Source organism: Hyperoodon ampullatus (assembly GCF_949752795.1).
Source record: "Hyperoodon ampullatus genome assembly, chromosome: 19".
Lineage (NCBI taxonomy): Eukaryota > Metazoa > Chordata > Mammalia > Artiodactyla > Ziphiidae > Hyperoodon > Hyperoodon ampullatus.
Genome location: NC_136932.1, coordinates 10,962,315 through 10,981,664, shown reverse-complemented (window position 1 = coordinate 10,981,664; position 19,350 = coordinate 10,962,315). Strand labels below are relative to the sequence as shown.

The 19,350-nt window shown below is 38.8% G+C and overlaps 1 protein-coding gene across 3 annotated transcripts in view; it reads right to left on the bottom strand.

Moving 5' to 3' along the window:
- TANC2 (tetratricopeptide repeat, ankyrin repeat and coiled-coil containing 2) overlaps positions 1-19,350 on the bottom strand; it is a gene marked incomplete at its 5' end in the record, with an annotated part of 320,220 nt that overhangs the window by 242,065 nt on the left and 58,805 nt on the right. For all 3 annotated transcript variants that reach the window (XM_079726110.1, XM_079726111.1, XM_079726112.1), the window contains one exon: positions 16,021-16,092. In XM_079726110.1, the coding sequence (XP_079582236.1) occupies positions 16,021-16,092 (72 nt within the window). The remainder of the gene's footprint in view (positions 1-16,020; positions 16,093-19,350) is intronic.

Below are 19,350 nucleotides of genomic sequence, written 5' to 3'. Positions count from 1 at the left end.
AATAAATGTCATTAGAGAACTGCAAATTAAAACAACACAAGATACCACTGCACACCTATTAGAATGGCCAAAATCCAAAGCACTGACAACACCAAATGCTGGTAAGGATGTGGAGCAACAGGATCTCTCATTCATTGTTGGTGGGAATGAAAAATGGTACAGTCACTTTGGAAGACAGTTTGGCAGTTTCTTACAAAACTAAACATACTCTTACCTTACAATCCAGCAGTCATGCTCCTTGGCATTTACCCAAATGAGTTGAAAACTTATATCCATACAAAAACCTGCACATGGATATTAACAGCAGCTTTATTCACAACTGTCAAAACCTGGAAGCAACCAAGATGTCCTTCAGTAGGTGAATGGATAAACTGGTACATCCAAACAATAGAATATTATTCAGCACTAAAAAGAAATGAGCTATCAAGTCATGAGATGTCATGGAGGAACCTTAAATGTGTATTACTAAGTGAAAGAAGCCAATCGGAAAAGGGTACATACTGTATGATTCCAACTATATGACATTCTGAAACAGGCAAGACTATGGAAACAGTAAAAAGATCAGTGGTTTCCAGGGATTGTAGGGAGGGAAGGATGAACATTTAGAGTATAGAGGATTTTTAGGGCAGTGAAGCTATTCTACATGATACTATAATAGTAGGTATATGTCATTATACATTTGTCAAAATCCATAGAATGTACAACATCAAGAGTGAACCCTAGGGACTTCGCTGGTGGCACAGTGGTTAAGAATCCACCTGTCAATGCAGGGGACACGGGTTCGAGCCCTGGTCCAGGAAGATCCCACCTGCTGCGGAGCAACTAAGCCCGTGCGCCACAACTACTGAGCCTGCGCTCTAGAGCCTGAGAGTCACAACTACTGAGCCCACGTGCCACAACTACTGAAGCCCGTGCGTCTAGAGCCTGTGCTCCACAACAAGAGAAGCCACCACAATGAGAAGCCCGTGCACTGCAATGAAGAGTAGCCTCCCCTTGCCGCAACTAGAGAAAGCCCACATGCAGCAACGAAGACCCAACGCAGCCAAAAAATAAATTTAATTAATTAATTTAAAAAAATTTTTTTAATAAAAATGAAAGGCTTCCTTAAAAAAAAAAAAAAAGAGTGAACCCTAATGTAAAATATGAACTTTGGGTGATAATGATGCGTCAATGTCGCTTCATCTATTGTAACAAATGTACCACTGTGGTGCTGGGATGTTAACTGTGGGGGAGGCTGTGGGTGTGTGGGTGCAAGAGGCATATATAGAAACTCTGTACTTTCCACTCAATTTTGCTGTGAACCTAAAACTACTCTAAAATAGAAAATCTATTTTTTAAAACAAATAAATCTATAACCAAAAACCAACCAAACAAACAGAATGGGTGGAGTACCTATCTGAAGACTATGAAGATAAACAGAAGCAGGCAGATTGGAAAAGAAGCACAGAATGTGAAGTTCCATTGACGTGGTGGTGAGTTTGCCATGTTTCTTCTCAGGTATTGCCTCGCCTGGACTCAAAGGCAGCCCCAAACTGAGAAGTGTTCACCGGGTAAGAAAAAGCTCCAAGAAAATCCCTCCCTTTCTAGTGAGGAACAGGGAAGGGGGCCCTTGCTGGTCTGAGAAACTAAGGGAAATCCCTCCTTTTTCCCTTCTCTTCTATCCTGGTCTCCAGCCAATACTATGGCAGTAGCAGCAGAGAGACGGTAGTGGTGACTGGGCAGGTATCTAAAACCCTGGGAGAAGTGAACCCTTTTTTCTGACCCCAGGAATTGTAATCCCAAGAGTGTGAGGCAAATCCTCACTGCTTTTTATCTCTCTGTCCTCTTATCACTTGACTTGGATACAGACACAGTTGTAGGAATTGAACAGCGGAACAGGAAAACTGGAGTCCCTGTTTTTTAGCCAGACTACTGGCAAGGGAGAGTCTGAGAGCTGGAAAATGTTGGTAAGATTGGGGTGTGGAGAAATATCAAGCAAACAATCCCATAGAGTTGTATATGAACTTCAGGGCTCACCTCTGAGCTCTGCATGCATGGATGTGACCCTAAACATCCATACCATAGGCTTTAAGAACAGAACAACAAGATATACTTACTACCACTCTGGTCCCAGAATGGACACTGGGTCACACACATGGAAATGATTTAAATAGAAATGCTCAGAAAACCGAACTGACGTTGGAACTAGAGCCCCGAGAATGCAGGTAGGAATCTGTTTCCTGAACATAATCTGGTTGACTAGCCACTGACATACACATACACACACACACACACACACACACACACACACACACACACCCCAACCTTCTCCTTAGAACTTAAATAAAACCTAGGGTCTCATATCATAATATTCAAAATGTCCAAGATATAATCCAAAATAATATGGCATATGAAGAAACAGGGAAATCTCAACATGCGAAGGAAAAGTCAACAGATGTTATTCCCAAGATTACAGACATTAGAATTAAACACCAAAGACCTTAAAGCAACTACTACAACAATGCTTCAATAAGTAAAGGCAAACATTATTGAATAAACGGGAAGACAGAAAATTTCAAAATCTAGTGTGTAGTTTACACATACAACACATCTCCTTTTGGACCAGTCACATTTCAAGCACTCACAGCTACCTGTGGTCAATGACTACTGTATTGCACAGTAAAGCTTTACACCTATGTCCAGAATCAGGTTCACTTAGTTTCTAGAATATAAGAAAAAAAGTATGATCCAATCACTAAATACTGGAAAGATCCTAGAGTGATGACTCTTACCACATTCCCATTCAACTCATTGATATGGCCTAAGCAGAAGAAAGACAAATCTTGGAGAACGACAAGGGATTTTTGTAACTTATTCAGGTTGTGTATCCCACTGCTGCTGCTGCTTTAGATGTGGTTTTCTTGCTAAAGCAAATCAACATATCCCTGGTACCAGGTCTGCAGCTACAGACCTGAGAATGAGATCATCATAAGCAGTAAGCATCCAGCTGTCAGGGTTAGCTATACATTTTCACTGGCCTACCTGCTATTAATTCTCCTGGTCTTAGTAATAATCCAATCCACAGGGACCTTAACTGCCTTTCCATTCTAACGGCACCATGCTGGTCTACTACACTAATAATTTCATGCTGATTAGACTGGTGAACAAGAAGCAGCAACTGATCTAAATACTGTGGTAAAATACATGCACTCCAGAGGGTGGGAAATCAATTCCACAAAAATTCACAGGTCTTCCACACTGGTAAAATTTCTGTAAGCCCTATGGTCTTGAGCAATTCAAGATATCCCTTCCAAGGTGATGAAGTTGCTGCACCTACTCTCTCTGAATACTGAGAAAGAAGTGCAATGCCCAGTAGACCTCCTTGGATTTTTGAGGCAATCTGTTCCTCATTTGGGTATGCAACTATGAACCATTTACCAAGACTGCTGGATGTGAGAGAGGCCCACAACAATTGAAGGCTCTGCAACACATATGGGCTGCTGTGAAAGCTGCTTTGCCACTTGGGTTATATAACCCAGTAGATCCAATGTTGCATGACGTATCTGTGCTAGATAGGGATCTTGAATGGTTATTGCACAACTTTAGGTGAATCTCAGGCCAGATCTCCAGCATTCTGTAAAAAAGCTATGTCATCCGGTACAAATAACTATTACCCTTTTTTGAAAAACAGCTTTTGGCTTACCACAGGGCCTTAGAATGAATGCTTGATCATGGGCCACCATGTTACCATGTGACCTGGGCAGTCCATCATGAACTAAGTTTTGTTGGACCAACAAAGCAATATGGTTGGGTGTGTACTGAAGCACTTCATCATCAGAAGGAAGGGATGTACATGAGATCAGGCATGAGCAGGTCCTGAAGGCATAAATAATTTGCATAAGCAAGTGGCCCAGATGCCCAAGGTTCCTATTCCTGCTATATTGCTTCTTTTCTCTCAATCTGGATATATTTTATCTCATGGAGAATTCTCTATGACCATCTCACTGAGGGGGGAAAAAATCAAGCTTGTTTACTGATATTTCTGCATGACAACATGCAGATGACAACAATACTAGAGCCCCATTCTGGGGTCCTGAAGGACAGTGGTGAAGGGAAACCCTTCCAGGGCCAGAAGTTAGAACAGGATACCTAGTTGTTCATTTCACCTGGAAGGAGAGATGACAGAGATACTGTTCTATACTGACTCATGGACAGTGTTTAATGGTATGACTGGATATTCAGAGATTTGGAAGGAATAATTAGAGAACTGGTGACAAGGAAATCTGGGGACAAGGTATATGGACAGACCTCTTTGAAAGGGCACAGAATATGAAGCAATTTATGTCCCATGTGAATGCTTACCAAAGGGCAAACTCTACAGAGAAGGTGCTTAATAACCCTGTAGATAAGATGACCAGTTTGGAGGACTAAGCCAGTCTCTTTACCCAGCCATTCTATCTTTGCCCAATGGGCTCATTAACAAAGAGGCCATGGTAGCAGGAATGCAATTTATACATGGGCTCAGCAGTATGGGCTTCTGCTCACTGAGGCCAACCTGACTACAGCCACAGCTGAGTGTCCAACCTGCCAAAAGTTCGCGCATGCACTGGTGAAGACGCAGGTGGATGCCCCCAACATACGGTACCATTCACGGGATGGCCGGTCAGTTGTCTCTCTACTCATTTCTAGTCCCTGGTGACGTCCCCTTCCTTCTTAGTAAATCAATTATGAATGTAAAATAAATATTGTTTATAGTGTCAAGGATTTCAGACTGTCTTAGTCTGCCCCCTTGTGGGAACCAGCTCTTCAATCTTTCACTAGGAATAAAATTTATTAAATCCAGCCTGGTCTTCAAACAAAACAAAACACAAAATGTATTTACTAGATAATAATTTTACCCTAGGCTTCACTAATAGGTTCCTTCCTCATCCTGTTATCCAACTCTTTATGACCCTTCAACAAAACTTATGAAGTTTTTCAAAGAGGTTTTTGTCATTTTTCTCTCTTGCCAGAAGAATTCAGATAAAAATATTTTAAATCAAAATCTTTCTAAATGTCCAACATAACTTTTCCAACCTTTTTAGTTCCCATGCTTTTATTCCGCTTCATTCATAAATACGGATAAGCAAGGAGTGGCTTCTACAACCCTTCTAGTGTTAACTAGTCTAATTATCATAATACTAAGTAGGATACTTAATATGTTCTGACACAAAACGTGCTTAGGGTTGCATATTCCTAGAGTTTAAGATATTACTAAGTAAATTATTATGAATCACTTTGAAAATCTGAACACTCATTGATGAGGAAATGGTGGAAGAAATTATGGATTACTTAGCTAAGGAGGATTATACAGATTTTAAGAAATAAGAATTTAAGTATGTTCCTGGAGGGATGGCCATGCTACACTGTTAACTGAGGGAGAAGAGAATTAAAACCACATTTTAGGGTTTCCCTGGTGGCACAGTGGTTGAGAGTCCGCCTGCCGATGCAGGGGACGCGGGTTCGTGCCCCGGTCTGGCAAGATCCCACATGCCGCGAAGCAGCTGGGCCTGTGAGCCATGGCCACTGAGCCTGCACGTCCGGAGCCTGTGCTCCGCAACGGGAGAGGCCACAACAGTGAGAGGCCCGCGTACCGCAAAAAGCAAAACAAAAACAAAAACGCTGCATTTTATTTTTTTAAATCTTCAAAGTAATACACACACACACACACACACACACACACACACACACATCCATGCATGTGCCAGTATGAGTTTAGCAGAAAACATGGAAGGATACAGACTGAATACAGTTAATACTAGTTACTTTAGGGGAGTGGAAGAGGAAGAAGCCCTAACATATCCTTTTTAAATGTTTACATTGTTTGGTAAAAGTAATTTTTTACTTAATACAATTATTATAACTCACATTAAAAAATACAAAGTGTAACTGAAATATATAAACACATTCTGACATACCCCTAGCACCCTAAGATAATAAGAAATTGTTGGCTAGAGGGCCAATTTCAAGTTTAATTATTTGGAAAAAAGAGTGTTACACAAAGAAGTTAAATCTCAGAAGAAACATATGACTAGAAATAAAGACACTTCAGGGGAATTTATCATTTAAGGTCAGATCTTTTCAAGTCTGTTGGTCCAACCACCAACAAACAAATTTGTCTTTTAAATATAAGAATGGAAAGATTCTAAATATGTGCTATCAACAAGGCTGATTTGAAACTTTTGGCATAGGTTAGTGTAAAGCCTGAAATATTTTCTGACTGAAAATAATACTTACTTCACAACATTATTCTGAGAATTAAATGAGGATTTTGTGAAAGCACCTAGCTCAGAGCCTGGCACATATGTATTATTAAAATTTTTTTCTTTATTCCTAAAGCAATCTATGTTGAAAGCTAAATAATTTTTATCAGAAGGAGAAAGTACTAAAACAACAAAATAATCCTGTACATTAGTGATGCCACTATGCCAGATATATTCTTACACTGAGATAAAGAAATGATATACTGAATATTGAAATAATTTTCCTTATCATTCTATATAATAAAACACTCTGGGTTTAATAAAGAAATCATCATCACCAGACTAAAGATAATTTGTATATGTTTCAAGCACATGAACATCTCATTTCTACAAAATATTTCATATGTTTATAAGGAAAGAAAAAGAACCAGGAGATAGCATATTTGAAAATTTAGTACATTATTACTATAGATACACCAGCATGTAATAATCAAATGAAACTGGCTACAAATAATGGGAATCACACAAAGTCAAATACTGTACAATTTCCCAGTCTTCCAGCATGAACTGATCATAGGCATTATTATACCAATACACATCTTATATATCAGAGTCTAATGCCTGCATAATGCTATCTTTGCAGGAGTAAATCAAAACTGGGTTTCAGCCATATTACATAAGCTCATACACCTATTTAGTATCTAGAAGCAGTAAGTCGGCTTATGTACAGATGACCTCTAATGAAAAATCATTTGATTCAGAAAATGGAGCTAGTACAATAAAAAAACAATTCTGATGAAGCACCCCATGATTCCTGAAATACAGAACCAGATGAAACTCCACTCAAATGAAACCAGTTTTCTGGTAGTTGAGACAACAATGAACAAGTAAAGTAGTGGCAATTATGAAGGTTAGAGCTGGGTGTTTAGGTGGTCAGAGAGAAGGCCTCTCTGACCTAAGTAGAAATCTACAGTCCTTTAGTCAAGAAAGAACAAAATGTACAAGCCCTGCAAAGAAAACACTCTTTAACATGTTTAAGCAAAAAGGCCAGCATAGATGAAACAAAGTGGATAATGAAGGGAGGGGGAGGACATAAAGTATTAGGAAAAGGGTAGCTTAGGTAGGGTCATATAGGGAATGATAAAGACTTTGGAATTTATTCTGAATGTGATAGGAAGCCACTGGAGAATTTTTTTTCAAGTTTGGGGAAATATACGATTTGATTTGTTTTAACTAGAGCAGTACAGCTATCAAATGGACAATAGATTATATGCTGGCAAGAATGGAAATAATAAGTTAGGACACTATAATAGTAGTAAAGGTAAGAAACAATGGTAGTTCAGACTAAAATGACAACAATATGGGTGGTGGGGAAATGATAGAAAACGTATCTTAAAAAGAACAAATTCTTAAAGCATTATAAAACAAAACAAAAAGCTAATAATGGAGGAGGAATGTTAAGAAATCCATGGAAGACAGAAACCACATGCAACTGGAGGGAGGAAATTATAGCCCACAGCATGTGTAGGAGGATAACTGTAAAAGATGAGAGTGATTCCAGGTCTGTTTTAACCACAAAAGCAAGAGATACAAGGAACAGGAAGTTCTCGGGGGCAGCAATCTTAATGAGTGGCATGGGATCTGATTCAGTCCAAGTAGTCAGGCCATCTCCCATCTCCTACATTTGATAAGCAGATGACATCAGAGGTCTCTGCCCCTAAGCCAGAGCAATGAGTGGGGGTATGTGTGAGTCAGAATCCACTGCATTTGAAAGACAGATCAGAGGCCAAACTAGTTAGTTAACACACAGGAGAGAGCCCTCATGCCCAAAGATTAACACACCTCACCAGACACCTTACCTTACATGTCTGCCATTATTACTGAGAAGAGACATTAAATAGCAACTATATCCAATCAGGCAGGGCAGATTATCAAGCATTATGGCCCTCTACAGGCATATCAATTGTTTAAAGATAATGTTTGTTCTGAACAGACTGGTATCTGTTCTGGTTGGTTGATATTTTTGACATATTAATTATTAAATATTTTGAATATTACCCTCCAGACAGGCCAACAGAAAATATAATAAAATGGAAGAGGACTTCCCTGGTGGCACAGTGGTTAAGAATCTGCCTGCCAGTGCAGGGGACATGGGTGCAATCCCTGGTCTGGGAAGATCCCACATGGCATGGAGCAACTAAGCCGGTGTGCCACAACTACTGAGCCTGCACTCTACAGCCCACAAGCCACAACCACTGAGCCCACGTGCCGCAACTACTGAAGCCCGTGCGCCTAGAGCCCCTGCTCTGCAACAAGAGAAGCCACCACAATGAGAAGCCTGCACACCGCAACGAAGGGTAGCCCCTGCTTGCCGCAACTAGAGAAAGCCCACGCGCAGCAACGAAGACCCAACGTGGCCAAAATAAATAAAATAAATCAATTTATTAAAAAAAAATGGAAGGGCTCTGGTTCTGGTTCTGGGTTAAAATGGAGTAAGCATACCCTGCCTTAACTGAATATAACTAAAACCCATGAATGTAACTGAAACCCTGGAAAGAATGACGGAGCAGCAATCTGAGGACTCTGAAAACTAAACAGTAACAGGCAAATTGTGGAAGAAAACCAGAACTTGAAGGACAACCAATTCATTGATGCATTCCCTGTTGTTTTTTAATGTCACCGAACTCCCAGCCTGAACTCAAAGGAAATCCAAATCCTGGATGGGCACACCAGAGTCAAACAGATACAAGCCTTCTCTTTCTGATTAGAGAGTATAAATGGGGCAGTGGTTGGGGGACAGTCCATATAGGACTGTGAGGGCTTCCCTGGTGGCGCAGTGGTTGAGAGTCCTCCTGCCGATGCAGGGGACGCGGGTTCATGCCCCGGTCTGGGAAGATCCCACATGCCGCGGAGCGGCTGGGCCCGTGAGCCATGGCCGCTGAGCCTGGGCGTCCGGAGCCTGTGCTCCACAATGGGAGAGGCCACAACAGTGAGAGGCCCGCGTACCGCAAAAAATAAAATAAAAAATAAAAACATATAGGACTGTGAGAGTGGGAAGATCTGGCTTTTTTCTCTTTTTACCTTCCTCTTCCTGCCCCGCCTATAGGTAAGACTATTTCAGTAATGGCAGCTGTAGGGGATACGTAAATCTCTGAGGAAGGGGAATCCTTTCTGACCAGAGGATCAGTGGTATGAGGAATGTGGTAGAACTGCAAGGGGAAATAGATAAATCCACACTTACAGTCTGAGATTTCAATATTCCTCTCTTAATAACTGACAGAATGAGCAGACAAAAAAATCAGCAAAGATACAGAAGACTTGAACAACACTATCATTTAACTCAACCAGACTAATATTCGTAGAACCTTCCACCCCCAAAGAGCCTAATACACATATTTTAAGTGCACACAGAACATTTAAGATAGATAATTCCTGGGCCATAAAACAAATCTCAATAAAACATGATTTAACTCAGAATATGTGTTCTTTGGCCACAGCAAAATTAAACTAAAAATTAATATGAGGAAGGTATCTGGAAAATTCTCAAATGTTTGAAAACTACATTAACACACTTCTAAATAATACATGGGTTAAAGAAGAAACCAAAAGGGGAATTAGGCAGTATTTTGAAATAAATGAAAAGCATTACTCATCAAAGTCTGTGAAATGCAGCTAAGTCAGTACATAGAGGGAAATTTATAGCATTAAAATTCCTGTATTAGAAAAGAAAGTTCCAGTATCAGTGATGTTAGCTTCTACCTTAAGAAGCTAGAAAAAGAAGAGAAAATTCAACCCAAAGCAGGCAGAAGTAAGGAAATAATAAAGAGCAAAGAAGAAATTGATAAAATAGAAAACAGGAAAGCAATAGAGAAAATGAATGAAAACTGAAACTGATTCTTTAAGATCAATAAAATTGATATATCTCTATCCAGAATGATCAAGACAAGGAGAAAGAATACTCAAATTAACCATATTAGGAATGAGGAGAAGTGACACCATTACAGATTCTATAGATTTAAAAAGGTTACTCAGGTTTCCCTGGTGGCGCAGTGGTTGAGAGTCTGCCTGCCGATGCAGGGGACACGGGTTCGTGCCCCGGTCCGGGGAGATCCCACATGGCATGAAGTGGCTAGGCCCGTGAACCATGGCCGCTGAGCCTGCGCATCCGGAGCCTGTGCTCCTCAACGGGAGAGGCCACAACAGTGAGAGGCCCGCATTCGGAAAAAAAAAAGTTACTCGAGAAGGAAGAGTTAATTTGAATAGTCCTATATTTACTAAAGAAATTTAATTTATATTTTAAAACTTGGGGCTTCACTGGTGGCGCAGTGGTTGAGAGTCCGCCTGCCAATGCAGGGGACACGGGTTCGTGCCCCAGTCCGGGAGGATCCCACATGCCAAGGAGCGGCTGGGCCCGTGAGCCATGGCTGCTGGGCCTGCACATCCGGAGCCTGTGCTCTGCAACGGGAGAGGCTGCAGCAGTGAGAGGCCTGCGTATCGCAAAAAAAAAAAAAAAAAAAAAACGGGCTTCCCTGGTGGCGCAGTGGTTGAGAGTCTGCCTGCCGATGCAGGGGACACGGGTTCGTGCCCCGGTCTGGGAAGATCCCACATGCCGCGGAGCTGCTGGGCCTGTGAGCCATGGCCGCTGAGCCTGCGCGTCCGGAGCCTGTGCTCCGCAACGGGAGAGGCCACAACAGTGAGAGGCCCACATACTGCAAAAAAAAAAAAACTTTCCCACAATGAAAATTCCAGGCCCAGATGCCTCCCTGGGAAATTCTATCAAACATTTATGAATGAAATAATACCAATTCTATAAAAAATACTCCAGGAAATTGAAGAGGGAGAAATATCTCTCAACTTTCAACTGATTCTAAGAGACCAGGAGTACCCTGATACAAAAATCAGACAAAGACATCCTAAGACAGGAAAATTAAAGGCCAATATCCCACGTGAACACAGATACAAAAATAATTAAAACTGTCTTAGCAAATCAAATCTATCAACTGTACAAAAGCAGGCCACACAGGCCAGATTTGCTCACCTTGCTTTAGAGCACTACTGCTCAACCATAATGGTCCAAATCAAATAATAAAAATATTTGTGCCACACTGGAGAAAACTAATATGGTTTACCACTGGAGGTGACTGACATGAACTTCAGCTACTCCAGACACTACTCCAAGGACTGAGAACTTATTCTAACATCTCCTTTCACACAATACTTGCTTTAATTTGAGTTTACATCTTTTTTCACTTACTACTTTATGTATTTATCACCAATTCAACCCTAAGCCTTTCATCAATTACTTAAAACTTTTCTAAAGATAATTAAATGCATCAGATTTCTACCAATTTCATTTTCCTGAGAATGGCTCTTCTGGAAGCTTCTAACCTACTCCAATCTGGTCTGTTTGCCCTCCAACCCTGTCTTTTCATTGTATGCTGAAGACTTCTTTACCCTTCTCTTTTGTTAAATTTCCTATTTCTTGTAACCTTTCCCTTTTATTTGGCTGACTTTCTCATTTTGATGGATCACATCCTCCAACAGATTTCTAAGAAAGGGTACAAGGTAGGCAAACAAACAAACCAAAAAAAAAAACAAACAAAAAACCTTACATGCCTTAAAACATCTTAATTTTAATTTAACTCTTATATCTGATTAATAGTTTCAATGCATATGAAATACAAAGGGGTTGAAATTATTTTCCCTCAGAATTTTGAAGGTGATGCTCCATTTCTCATTTAGTATCTAATGCTACCATTAAGAAGTCCAAAGCCAACTGATTCCTGTTACTTTGTTTGACACATTTTTTTCCCTCTCTGAAAGCATGGAAAGACCTTCTGTTTTGCCCAGTGATTTGAAATTTCACCACGATGTGTCTTAGTTTGTGTTTATATTCATCCATTGTAATGAGTAATCAGTAAGCCTTCTGAACCAGAAACTCATGTTTTTAGTCCAAGAAAGTTTTCTTGAATCACTTTGTTGATGATTTCTTCCCCATTTTCTGTTTCTTCTGGGAACTACTGGTGTTGTTTTTCTTTTTTTTTTTTTTTCCTTCTTTTGCGGTACACGGGCCTCTCACTGCTGTGGCCTCTCCCGTTGCGGAGCACAGGCTCCGGATGCGCAGGCTCAGCGGCCATGGCCCATGGGTGTAGCCGCTCCGCGGCACGTGGGATCTTCCCGGACCGGGGCTCGAACCCGTGTCCCCTGCATTGGCAGGTAGACTCCCAACCACTGTGCCACCAGGGAATCCCCCGTTTTTCTTTTTTTTAATTAATTAATTCATTTATTTTTGGCTGTGTTGGGTCTTCGTTGCTGCACGCGGGCTTTCTCTAGTTGTGGTGAGCGGGGACTACTCTTCGCTGCAGTGCGTGGGCTTCTCATTGTGGTGGTTTCTCTTGTTGCGGAGCACGGGATCTAGGCACACAGGCTTCAGTAGTTGTGGCACACAGGCTCTAGAGTGCAGGCTCAGTAGTTGTGGTGCACGGGCTCAGTTACTCCATAGCATGTGGGATCCTCCCAGACCAGGGCTCGAACCCGTGTCCCCTGCACTGGCAGGCAGATTCTTAACCACTGCACCGCCAGGGAAGTCCAAACTACTATTATTTGAATACTGAAATTCCTGGACTGCCCCTGTAAGTTTCTTAATGCTCCTCACATCTCTTCCGTGACGTTTGTTCTTTTGCTCGACTTTTTCACAGATTTCTTCAACATTAATTTTCTAAGTACTTCTACAAAGCTTTTTTGATCTCTGCTATCAGAATTTTAATGTCTAAGAGCCTCATTTAATATGCCTGGTGTCTTCTGCTCTAGAGAGAGTCTCTATTTTTGCCCTCTCCAAAGAATAAATTTCTGGGCTTTGCCAAAGTTAGGGGTGAAGAGCTGGGCACTTATCCAGCTAACTGGTTAGCTAATTTTGAGAAGGAGGTCCCAGGAACCAAGGGCTTCTTCGACTGACTTTCTACCAATCCTCCTTTCACTTCCACTTCCACATGCTGCCATTCTTGAGTTTTTTTAGTCCTTTGGAGGGTAAATCAGATTAGTTTCTTGATTTTCTCTGCTACTGAGTTTAGCGCCCAGTCTTCAATTATTCATATACTCCCTAGTTTCTAAAATTGTGTTGATTTTGTCTCCTCTCTAATTCCCCTTTACTGATCTTTTAGCAGGTTTCTGAAAGGAGAAAAAGTAGAAGTATGTGTTCATCCTATCTCTTTATTCCTGATCATATGGATTCCCATTCATTCCAACTCATTATAGATGGCTTTGTATTTTTATTTGTCTTTTGAATAAAAAGATACAGTAAGTCCCCTACATACAAACGAGTTCTGTTACGAGAGCGCGTTCATAAGTCCCATTTGTTCGAAAGTCCAACACAACTAACACAGTTGGCTATATACTGCTGCTTTTATGCTTGCTTCTGGACATCCTGGGCTTGAAATAAAGAAATAAAGATACTGTACTACTGTACTACTACTGTACAGTACTACTGTACTCTATACAGTTCTGTAAAGTACACAAAAGCACAACCACTTGTAGAGGATGCATGTACGTGACAATATACATCAGACGTGAACTAACTTATGTGACTGGACGCGTGAACACATGTTCTCATCTTTGAAGTTTGCAACTTGAAGTATTCGTACGTAGGGACTTACTGTATTACAAATAAAATCTCTAAGAAGGTGAGAAACATGCTTTTATATCAGTTAACTCTCATAATGATACAGTTCCTGATGACTTCTAATTGAGATCAGTCCTGATGAGTTCTGAGATCAGGCAGCTGTGCTCAGATCATGAAAATCACTGATTTTGCTGTTAAGTTCAGCTTTTGTTACTAAAATTCAATTATACTCATTGATTTGAAAAATATTTCAACTGACATAATTCAGAGGGCACAAGGTAAATTAATAATCTCCCACATCTATATCTGTGACATTAAATAAAATTAAACTTTAATAAAAATTAGTATAATTATTTTTCTATTAATTTGTACTAATTTTGTTTTTAGGGTTATATGATGAGGGCACCCAAGGTGGCTGTTCTCTTGCTCTCTCTACATCCCCTGTTTACCAGTCCCTGCTTCACCTACACCCTACTCACATGACTAACCTTCCCTCTTAATCATAGAGCCTAATCAGTAAAGGCCTGGTCTAATCTTCAGATCAGAACATCTCCACCACGATAACTTATCAAAGGGGCAGTGAGGGGTGTGCTCCTCTGCTGGTTTCCCTGGTAACCGATGAGCCAACCTGACATCAATTCTCCCTATAACTGGTAAACACCTCCACCCATCCCCTCTCCCAGGAGTGAAGACTGCTGCCATATCCTGCCCACTGTCTGCTGCACACAGGACCTTGCTTCAGACATGTAAGATTCTCCCATCCATTAAACCACTGATGTCTCTGTTGCTGACTCTGTGCTCTTTCTTCTGTCTTGAGGCTGGGCAAGAACAGGGCGTGCAGGCCTGCGGGGTGTAGCCCAACAAGGATTTTAAACACATAGGCTCATTTTCTTTCTTTCCTCGCCACCAAGGTTTATTGAGATATAACTGACATAAAACATTATATAAGTTTAAGGTGTACAATGTGTTGATTTGATATACTTATATATTACAATTCAGTTTTTCTCTTAATTTCTTTCTTTATATCAAAATACATGTAAGGTGAAAAAGTGAAAACTTATACAAATTCCTGACATTTATAATACATGCATATTATTTAAAAATGATTAAAAGTACTAGTGTAAGTTAAAATTTCCAAATCAACCTACATATATTATTCTTCTTTTTATTCTGCAACAAACAACTGTATTAAAAATAGTACAACTCTAAAACTTGGGAGGAGCAAAGTTGGAGAAAAAAGGGAACAGGATTATAGAATAAATGAACCAGGAGCTTTTACAGGATTAAAACATCACACATTTGTATATCTAAGGCTTTATTTGTAAATACTCTCAAAAAACTAAACTCAGTAATGACTGCTTGAAATTTTCCATACTTTAATCAGTCTGGGTTCCTAACTCTCATTCTCTTAAGAGATGACTTCATTCATCCAACAGTATTCATTCAGTAACTACTATTGTATATACCAGGTACTTATTCTTGGCACTGGAAATACAGCAGTGAACAAAGAAAACCAAAAATCTCTGCAATCATGAAACATTCATTCTGGTTTTGGATAGAGAAAACCAATATAAAGGTGATAAGTACTATAAAGAAAAATGTGGAGGTGCCAGTCTTGCAAATTTAAATGTTCCTTAGGGAAGGCCTATCTGAAAATCCACTGGTAGAGAATACTTTAACCTAGTTTTGAAGTTGTCACTTCAAAAAAAACAGTCAAAAGCCTATGGTAATAAATTTTAAACAGAAAAGGAAAATAAGTAAGAAGATCTTAATTTTAGGTAATAATTATAAACAAAACCCATTTCTTCTGAGACAGCTAAGACAACAAATATTGCATTGATGAACTTTTAAAGCCAGTGTGATGATACCTGCAATAAACGTTACTGCTAAAAATTTACTTTTGGTTATATTCCAAAAGTGATATCCAGACATATACCACAATGCTCCAAAATTATTTAAAACCTTAATATCGTTAAAAAAGAGACCATTTCTCATTTTCTTTTATCCTGAATAGATGATTATCATATGGAACTAATTAGATTGTAACATCTGAACTCCTAAATGAGAAATGAGAATATCTAAGCTTGACCCAGTGAAAGCCCCAGTCCTCAGATTAAGTACTAGAAAGGAATAGCTGGTATCTATTCTTTTTAATTTAATAATAAATTTGAGAAAATTTACCTTGCCCAGAGCGGCTTTGGCGAGAGTCTACACTTGACTGTCTTCGATCCGGTGCTTCCTCGTTCCCTCCATCTGCATAAAATTAGAGCAATCATAAGCGAATAGATAATGAAATTGATGTAATATCATCCCTGGTGACATCTATATCTTAAAACTACTATATCTATCATTTGTTTTCATTTCTTATAAGCTCAATCATTAAAATATTTGAGGATTTTTCATACACAAAGCGAAGGTCCTTACCCTTATTTTTGTGGGGATGGTTTACACTCCTCTCTGAAAGTCTAAAGAAAGTGAAGGTGTTATTTCCCTACCCCCATACATATACACTCTACTTTGCACATAATAAAGCAATGTTATCTACTCTGAAGTTCATTCACAGAATTTCAATTTAAAAGCCTTGATTTAAAGCAATGTCTAAATTAATTACAGCTGCTTATTTAATCTAAAGTATGTCAAATAATCCTTAGGGCTATATATTTTACTCTAATAAAATTTACATGTTTTATGAGAGATAATGGGAAAATTACATAATACATGAAAGAGCAATATAAATCAGAATCAGAAAAACTCAGAAATGAGGAGGCAGAAACCAAGAAATAATAAGAAATCAAACAAAAATCATTTCAGTAATGAAGACTAAACTATAAGAAATACAAGAGCAAACAAACGCAAAAGGTCTTAAAAGAAATAGAAGGTAAGATGGAAGGAAATCTTTAACAAATTTTTTAAAAAGAAGAAATAGATTAAAAAGGATCTGCAAGAAGGGGATAAATACTGGAGACAGGCAAAGAAGATCCAGCATAAGGATAAACATAGGAGTCCCTGAAGAAGAAAACCAAAGTGAGAGAATAGAACAAATACTGAAAGACTATAATTCAAGAAAGCTTTCCAGAGGAAAAAAAGTAGCTACGTATGTGTAATATATATATAGTTATATGTGTGTATAAATACATTTATACATGCACACACATATATATACATCTATATTTGAAACTACATATTTCAAGAGCATCCCATGTCCTACTTAATCAACTCAGATCAATGCACCAAGACATTTTCTACTAAAACTAATGGACTTTAAAGGGAAAAAAAATCCTTTGGGCATTTAGGCAAATACATCACAGGATTAATAAGGGAAAACAACAGAAGAAAACAGAATAATATATTTAAAACACACAAGGAAAAAAATAATTGAACCAAAGGCTTTACAACCAGTAAAACTTACTTTTAAGTATAAAGAGTAAAGAAAAACTATTACTAACATGCAAGAACTCAAGGAATATTGTTCCCATGGGCCTCTTCCTAGCTCTACCAGAAAACTAACGTTAGGCAACTAAAGTGACTAGAGAGACATTAAATAAGGACTGGTGGTGAGCATACATATACAACTGACTGTAGAATTAAGACTAAATGAGATGTAGAGAACAAATGTATGGACACCAAGGGGGGAAGCGGGGGCAGGGGGGGATGAATTGGGAAATTGGGATTGACATATATACACTAATATGTATAAAATAGATAACTAACAAGAATCTGCTGTATAAAAAAAAATAAAAGTTCAAAAAAAAAAGACTAAATGAGAGTTTTAAATGGAGAGCTTATAATATGTAATGGCTATAAGATCTGACAAGGAAGATACAGCACAGCCAAGACAAACGAAGAAAGAATAAACAAAAAGTAACTGATTTCAGAAATCAAAATTGGTAACTGTAATGTTGTGAGACCACTGTATTTAAAAAGAGGGATAAAGCAAGTGAATAATTATGGGATACTCTAATGGTATCATCTCCTTGAGAACCAGAATTCTCCGTGTGGAAGAAAGGAACTATAGATATAAGAATACAGAAGAAGTTAAGTAAAAACTCTTTAGTACTGAATCTATATTGGAAACATCAGTACAGTCTTACAAGTCACATGTATGTCCTAGCTCTGTCCACTTAAAACACCTAACACCTTGACTAATCAAGTAGTACTAACCACTCCTAGGGCCCAGACTGTTATCCTGAAATGCCATTCTCCATTAAAAGAAATCAGAACTTCTTAAAGAACCACCTGGTTTAGCAAAGGAAAAGTACTAGATGAACTTGGAACACCCGGACATATACAACAGTAAAGAAGCTATTAAAGACAATGTAAAATTGAGGTCATGTCAAAAAAAAAAAACATAGTGAAGAAGCTCATCAACATTCAAGAACTCAGGGAATATTGTCCCATGGATCTCTTCCTAGCTCTACCAGAGAACTAACTAACTAAATGCACAATTGACTATAGATCATAATGGGTTTTTTTTTTTAAAACAAACAAACAAACAAACCACAGCACTACCACACTAACTGGTCACCTTCTGAGGTTGAGAAGGGCCCAGTTCATCATCTTGAAAACTGTGGAAAAGAAATAATCAGCAATTCATCCTACATTTCCTATATAAACTGTACTAGTAGCCAAAAAGTATATGAGAGCTCTCTCTATAAAATTATTCCAAATAAATGGGAAACAAAAGATAAAATATCACCATTTCACAAACTGCAATTAATTAATATCTCTGCAGCCATCGAGCATCAACGGCTAATAACATCAAAAAAGAGAAAAAACTGGACATTATATGCCTCCTAATGATAGGAACACAACTACAGTTTTGCCAAAGCAATCAAACCTGAGTCTAGTCAAACCTCTGAAACTAGCTGTCAGTTTCCAGGAAAAACAAAGAACAGAAGAAAATGCTGAACTGTTCCTGAGTGTATAATCAACAAAATACTGATTGTGGGAAATTCTACAGGTCAAACAATCCAGGTCTCTCAACAGGTAAAGAAAAAAAATAAAGTATTATGAGGTCCTAAATTATTGTGAAACAAAACTTCATTTTATGAGAAAATAAAACTATACGAGAAATCTGTGGCATCTTATAATAGGGATCAGGATGTGTAAATACAGTCCTAGTCAATTTCCCTTCCTACTGATCATCTAATTTTTTAATGCAAATTTCTTTCTTCTCTTTTACTTGGGAATAAATTACAATAAGCAACACTTGTATTCAGGCCTGTCTTAAATTTTCATTTTCCACATGGATAAAATTACATACATGCATCACATTCTCTGTTTGAACATCAAAACATGCCCTTGAAGTATGTGAGAAGTAATATGAATAAAATACAGACATTTCCCCTCACCAGGATGTCTTTCTAAATAATAAAAGAAGAAAAAGAAATTAAAAAAACAAGGCTTCAAACAGCATTAAATTTGCACGATCTGCAGTATGTCAGCGTATCAATAAAACAACCTACAGGAAAACTGCAGACAAGAAATGGTTTAAAACAGTTTTGAGTCAGC